Source organism: Meles meles, chromosome 20 (genome assembly GCF_922984935.1).
Source record: "Meles meles chromosome 20, mMelMel3.1 paternal haplotype, whole genome shotgun sequence".
Lineage (NCBI taxonomy): Eukaryota > Metazoa > Chordata > Mammalia > Carnivora > Mustelidae > Meles > Meles meles.
This window is the reverse complement of record NC_060085.1, coordinates 54,821,843-54,828,535: the sequence shown is the minus strand read 5'-3', so window position 1 is coordinate 54,828,535 and position 6,693 is coordinate 54,821,843. Positions and strand designations below refer to the sequence as shown.

General features: G+C 39.7%; 1 protein-coding gene across 5 annotated transcripts in view; it reads right to left on the bottom strand.

Annotated features, from left to right (window-relative positions):
- Positions 1 to 776: 776 nt before the first annotated feature.
- The window catches only part of PPARG (peroxisome proliferator activated receptor gamma), a 130,662-nt gene continuing 124,745 nt past the window's right edge, over positions 777 to 6,693 (bottom strand). For all 5 annotated transcript variants that reach the window (XM_045992039.1, XM_045992040.1, XM_045992036.1 and 2 more), the window contains one exon: positions 777 to 1,229. In XM_045992039.1, the coding sequence (XP_045847995.1) occupies positions 982 to 1,229 (248 nt within the window). In that variant the 3' untranslated portion in view covers positions 777 to 981. The remainder of the gene's footprint in view (positions 1,230 to 6,693) is intronic.

The following is a 6,693-nucleotide window of genomic DNA, read 5'->3' as shown; positions in this document are numbered from 1 at the left end:
TTTAATGAATTTAGAGTCACACTTAACTATTCCAATCTTCATCAATCCTTACTTCCTTCAAACCCTTACCATACTTGGAGCCATGTCTGGGCACATGATTATACGGAGTATTATAATCTGTTTTTAAGAAAGAGCAATCTTTTCCCTTCAGTTCAACTCCAACTTCTTTTCGGTAGGTACCAAATCTTCCAACATCTCTGTTACCCACAGCTTCTAGCTGTGCCTACCCTGGTATATGGGGTATGCGTCAGTATCCCGTCAGCAGGCTACTCATGGTGAGTGAAAATCCTGACTGGGTTACGGGAAGAAGACTGGATTCTTGGTAGGCTAGAGCTGTGCCCCAGACGTGCACATCCAGGGTTAAGAAACACATGCTCTGAAAAGTTTTTGGTCCTGAGGTTTCCCTTCTTTTCTTACTTGTAGTTGTTAAGGCAGATGGGAGGGTTCAGAAACGTTGTGAATGGAGTGAAAAGTTAATCTACTGAGAAGGAAAGTTGATCAGCAGTGCCACTCACATTTAAAAACGTGTAAGAAGAAAATGGGGTGCCTGGGTGGCTCGGTTGGTTGAGGCAGCGTCTGTTCCCTCCCTTTCAGTCTGCTCCTCCCCCCACTCATGTTCTCTCTCAAATAAATAAATCTTAAAAGAAGAAGAAGAAGAAGAAAAGTGAAGGAAGGAAGAAGGGAAGGAAGAAAGAACAGACTTAAAAGGAAATAAGCCTTGTGGCGGGGGTAAAGTAGGGGATGTGTAAGACTCAATTCTCAAATACAACCAGCAATTTCATCATGTGGTAATTTTTAATATTAAAAGTAAATTGTAAATGTATCTTTATAAACAATATGCATAAAATAGATCTATTATTCTAAAACCTTTTCTTTTTAAAATGCTTTTTCACAGTAAAATTTTTAGGTGTCAGATTTCCCCTCAAAATAATAGTGCAATCGGAAGAAGGAACACATGGTCAGTGAACTCGGACTTCTCTGCTAATACAAGTCCTTGTATATTTCCTGTAGGAGCGGGTGAAGACTCATGTCTGTCTCTGTTTTCTTTATGACTTGCAATAGCTGCACATGTTCTGTTACAATCTGTCTGAGGTCTGTCATTTTCTGGAGCAGCTTGGCAAAGAGCTGGGAGGACTCAGGGTGGTTCATCTTGAGCTGGAGCTCCAAGGCTTGCAGCAGGTTGTCCTGGATGTCCTCGATGGGCTTCACGTTCAGCAAACCTGGGCGGTCTGGGGGAGGAGAAGAACAGGAGGTTCAGTGACAGACTCCTCTGGCCCCCACATCGGAGGCATCTTCAGCCCAACTAAATTACCTTTTTGTTGGCTTGTTTTGTTCTGGTTCTAGAATAAGGTGGGGAGGAAGGGTAAGTAGACAGTGGGCAAGAAGTGCATACGGGAGGGAGGATGGACTGAAACCAAGACTATCACTGGTCTTTCCAGGGGCATGGTTTACTGGCTGGGGTTAACTGCCTGATCAGTTGACATAACACAATGGCAATGCAATCCTCTCCCTAGACTGAGGACTCTTCTGCCAGGATGTTTTTGTCACTCAGAAATCTCATTTTCAGCTGCTGCGTCTTCTTCATGAGTGTGTTTTATAACCTTACTACTTACTTTCTCACCACAGCTGTGGATATGCTTTTAAAACCAGCCTTGTCTTCTTTTTCCCTTAACGTGGCATATACATTCTCAATGAGATAAGACATAGTTTTTAAATACTGGTACAGTTTGGAAGGATAGAGCCTCTAGATTTTAACAAGGGTTTCTTCTGAGTGGTGAGGCAATTTTCACTTTCTTCTTGATATTCTCCTTATCTGAATTTTTAAATGGTGACCTTAAATTATCTTTAAACTTTTTATGTTTTTCTTCATGCAGATCTTGTAAGATGCATCCCTGATTATAGTGTCTTTTACTTCTTTATTTTTTTGCTTTATAGTATTCTATAGTATTCATTATCTTTTCTAATCTAGCCCTGCTGGTGGTTGCAAAAAATTTATTCATTTTGGTATACTGAATATATTCCAATTTCCTAAGCTTTTGTCAAATAATTTTTATCATGGATTTATTTTCCTATTTTGGATAGACTATTACATCTTCAAATAATGATAGTTTCATTTATTTCCTCTTTTCCAGTGTTTACACTTCTCATTTCTTTTTCTTGCCATAGTGTATTGGCCAATACCTCTAATATGGCATTAAATAGTCATAGTGGTAGGATGTATTCTTGTTTCATTCCTAACCATGACAAAAATACTTCTAATGGCTTACTACAAGAATGATGCTTACTATAGATCATGGTGGATACATTTTACTCCTGGCTTTCCAAGAGTTATAAAGTTTTTTAAATTAGTTTTGTCAGGAATGTTGTGGCATCTCCTCAAATTCTTTAAACTTTTTCTCTCTAAAGAGATGACCAAATGGTTTTTTCTTAATCTAATAAATTATATTAATAGATTTCCTCATATCACTGTACTCATTTGCTCTTATTTTATTCAGGGTTTTAAAATTTGTGAGATTGGTCCAGAGTTGTCTTTTTTGTGCCATCCTTTGTCTATTTTTTTGGTAGTAAATATTAACTAGCCTTCTAGACCAAGTTGAGGAATTTTCCTTCTAGCAATGATCTGTTCCCTGATGGCTTCTTGGAGTTCACTGGCAGAACCATCTGATCCTGATGGTAAATCTTTGGCTACTTTTAATTTTTCTCCTATAGCTTTTTAATCACTTTAGTAAAGAGCTTAGTCAAAATTTAGTGAAGACTGTTTACTCTTTATAAAAGTAAAATTTTGTAATTCATATTGGAATATTGTATATAATATTCTCTCAAAATCTGAAATCTCTTATTTTTATTTAGAACTGAATGCTTTTTATTTTGTATATTCTCTCATTAAAAAATCTAATTTGCTAAAGGCTTTTTTTACTTTTTAAAGAAACACAACTTTTGGTTTTATTCATCACTCTTTTTAAAAATTCTATTTTGTTTTCAATTTAACTAATTTATTCTTTTGACTTCCTTTTGGTCTATCTTTCCTTCTTTTTCTAGCTTCTTGATTTGAATGCTTAATTCATTTAGTTTTGGTATTTCCTGTTTTCTGATAGATGCATTTAAAACTTTAAAATTTCCTCTGTCACTTTGGTTTCACCGTGCAGTCTTGGGTAAATAGTATGTTCACAGCTCTTTCCTAAATAGTCTTACTATTTTGATTTCATTTTTAATCTGAGAGTTTTAAAATTTCCAAGTGGAAAGTCTGGGTGTCTATTTTTGTTTTCTAACCACTAAGTTTTATTTTCTAATTTCTGTTTGTTGCACTGAGATTCGAATATAAGGTTTCCTCGTTAAAGTTCACCAAAGGAGTGCAGGGGTTTTGTATACCATTCAGGACACTCACCTGATACCTTGTGTTGATTCCAAATTTTAGCTCTTGAAGGCTACTCACCCTTGTTTTCTAATTTTATCTTCACCCCTTCCCTGTAAACTAAAGCACTCTATAAGGGCTTTTACTTGCCTTTTATTTAAAAAATTTTTAAAGATTGTATTTATTTATTTGAGAGAGAGTGTGCATGCACACAAGTAGGGGGAGTGACAGAGGGAGGAGAAGTGGGCTCCCTGTAGTGTGGCCCCATCCCAGGACTCCAGGATCATGACCTGAGCTGAAGGTAGATGCTTAACTGATTGAGCCACCCAGATACCCCTAAAAATTTTTTTTTTATGATTTTAAGTGATCTCTACACCCTCACATGGGGCTTGAACTCATGACCCTGAGATCAAGAGTGGCAAGCTCTACTGATGAAGCCGGCCAGGTACCCCTAATTTATCTTTTTACCTTTCATCCTTTTACCTTTACCTTTTATCAATTTACCTTTCATCCTCTAGCCTTACTTTCTGAAACCATCCTTTTGTTCAGCCATATTAAGGTATTACCATACTAAGTCCCTCAAAAATCCCATTTTCTGTCATGACTGTGCTTAGGCAGAGTCCGTTCCTCCCCCCTGAAACAGTCTTCTTTTCCCTTCACCCAACTTACTGACTTCAACCTGTTCTCAAAATACAGCCAGTGTTACTCTGTTCTGGGAACACTCTTTGACTTTAGCTCTTCCTCTCCCCTGTTCTCCCAACCCCCTTTCTCTGGACCCTGTAGCACCCTATAAGCACTTCAATCTCTACCATACTAGTAGATTACGTTTATTGAATGGTTATCATTTTCCAAAGAAAGTGCTAAAGACTTTATACACATTAGATCATTTGATCTTCACAGTATCTCCATGAGGCCCATGTTCTATGGAGAGAAGAATTAAGATTTAGAGAAAGGCTTGCCCAAGGTCTGCCACTCCTAATAAATGATAGAACTGAAATTCAAATCTGTTTAATTTCAAATGTTATAAGTATATAGTATTTATAAATTGTATGATAAGTACTGATTTTTCTTCTTTATGTCCCCTATGAGGTCATGAGGTATCAGAGGGCACACTATGTTTTGATCATCTCTGAGCCTCTGGTGGAAACACAGGAAGTACTTAGTTGGCTGAGTTAATGAGCGAGAAGGTTGTTCTGGCTAAGAGTCCTGGATTGAAAAGTATAATTCTCCTGGTTGGTGAACAAGCCTAAAGGCAGGATCACTACACAATGAAGAAGTCTCCTGTAAAGTGTTTTCCTGTATCTAATAAACTCTAGTAACCTTTATCCATTGAGGTGAGGTACAGGAGAGAAATGTTAGCTGGTCTCACGGTGGGATTTTCAGAACTCAAAGGGTTCTCTTAAATTAAGTTTATTTTCATTCTTTTTTTTTTTTCTTTTTATTTACAGAAGGAAACTTTGGGTTGATTTTTTTTTTCTAACTTCTTATTCCATTGACTGGAATAAGTAGCCTTTCCATATCTCCCCCCTGCCCCCAACCAACATTTAACTTTGGAACCATCAGCAAAAATCTCAGATTCTAAGAATGAAACAAATGATGTAGTCCTGGCTTAAAGAATCATGCCCCTGGAGGACCTGCGCCTTTCTCACAATTGCCACGCAATCATGAAAACCCTGATGCTTTAGCCTCTCACGGATCCTGGACTGGTGCCTTTGGTTTAATGACTGCTGATCCTCTTTCTGACGGAATGTTCCAGATTTCAAAGGCTCTCGCTATGCAAACGCACGTGCATCTGAAGTGGCAGCATTTTGTGTGAAGGCAGGTGTTGAATGTGGCTCCTCCAAGGGCTGGGACCCCACACCCTTGTGTTGAACCTCTGCTCACTGGGCACTGGCTCCTTAGAACCCTATCTCCTTCTTCCTTCCTCTTGGGCAGCATCAGTCAAAACTTCTGCAGAAGAGATTACATTAATCTAGTAGGTTTCATTTATCATGACAGCTCAAACAACCAAACCCTAAAATGCAGCTGCTCAGGCTTGCTGGAAACTCTTGGCTTCAGTGCAGTATAATGGAACTGGCTCCTTTAGGAGTGGAGAAGGATCTGGTTTGGATTTTCAAATCCCTTTTTGGCAAATTGTTTTTTTTTTATTATGTGACAGATGAAGTTTGGCTGAATGGCTGAAATTCTGTGGCCACTGATTTATATTTTCTCCAGTGACGAGTTAGATCATTTACAGATCTGTCCCTGTCCCCTTTACTAAGCCCCAGTCAAGGCAAGATGGAGCACCACTAAATGGAAAAAGTAGTACACTTTAACAGCTCTGTGACCCTGCACAAACTGATCAAGGTCACTGCACCTTGATTTTCTATTCCGTAAATATGTAATTCACATAATTAAACTGGGGAAATACACTCAAAATGTGATTACAGAAGTACATTAACAGGCTTACATTTCAAATTTAAAACACTTGGCTTCTTTAAAAAAGTAAAAAGCTAGCTTCCCTTGGTCTAAAAGCAATCCCGAGAATCAAAGGCAAAAGGGATTTGTCAAGGTTGCTTTCCACCTTCTATCCTATTGGAATGACTTCCCTCCCCCTCTCCTCCTTCTCCTTCCACACTTTCTTTCCACTACATTCAAACCCTTGCTGAGCTAAGCTGGACACCACAAATATGCCACGGCAGTCTACGGAAGTACCCAGAGCCCTCCTGGGTCCTCACCCTTCTCTCTCCACTCCCCAGTGCCTGCTAAGATACTGTTTTTAGAAGGCCCACCTGAGATGTCCTTCCTCCACCTTGCTGAGTGTCAGAGTCGAGGTCTGGAATTGCATCAGGGTCAAAGGACCCTATTTACTGGCCTAGGCTGCCTAGAAGGCCCTTTTGGGAAAGTGAGTGTTGACTCACACACTCCAGGACACAACGCTCGAGGAAGCTGGAGTCAATTACTGGTTTCTAACTCCCAGGCTGCAAAGAATTGGGAAAGCAACCTTTCCGGTCCCCACTCAGACAGCACTGGAACTGATTACAGAGAGCTGCTGATTATGAAGAAACCTACAAAACCCCCACCATGTCCAGATCTGGCTCCATCATGGGGAGAGCTATCTGAAGATTTCAATTCTCTTGACCCTCCTGGGATCTGTCCACCTGGGCCAGGCATTTCCCGAGCACAGATTTTCTCAGGAGGCGTCTGGGGGGAACCAGAGGGCCTCAGTGTAGTCTCCTGAAGGGGAGCCAGAAAACCCCAAGTGTTTGTCTCTATTCTAGGAGCTGCTGTTAGGGCTTTTCCGATCTTTGTCTATTGGCGTTCTGATACAGGCCAATCTGAAAAGGGCTGTATCTAGGGGA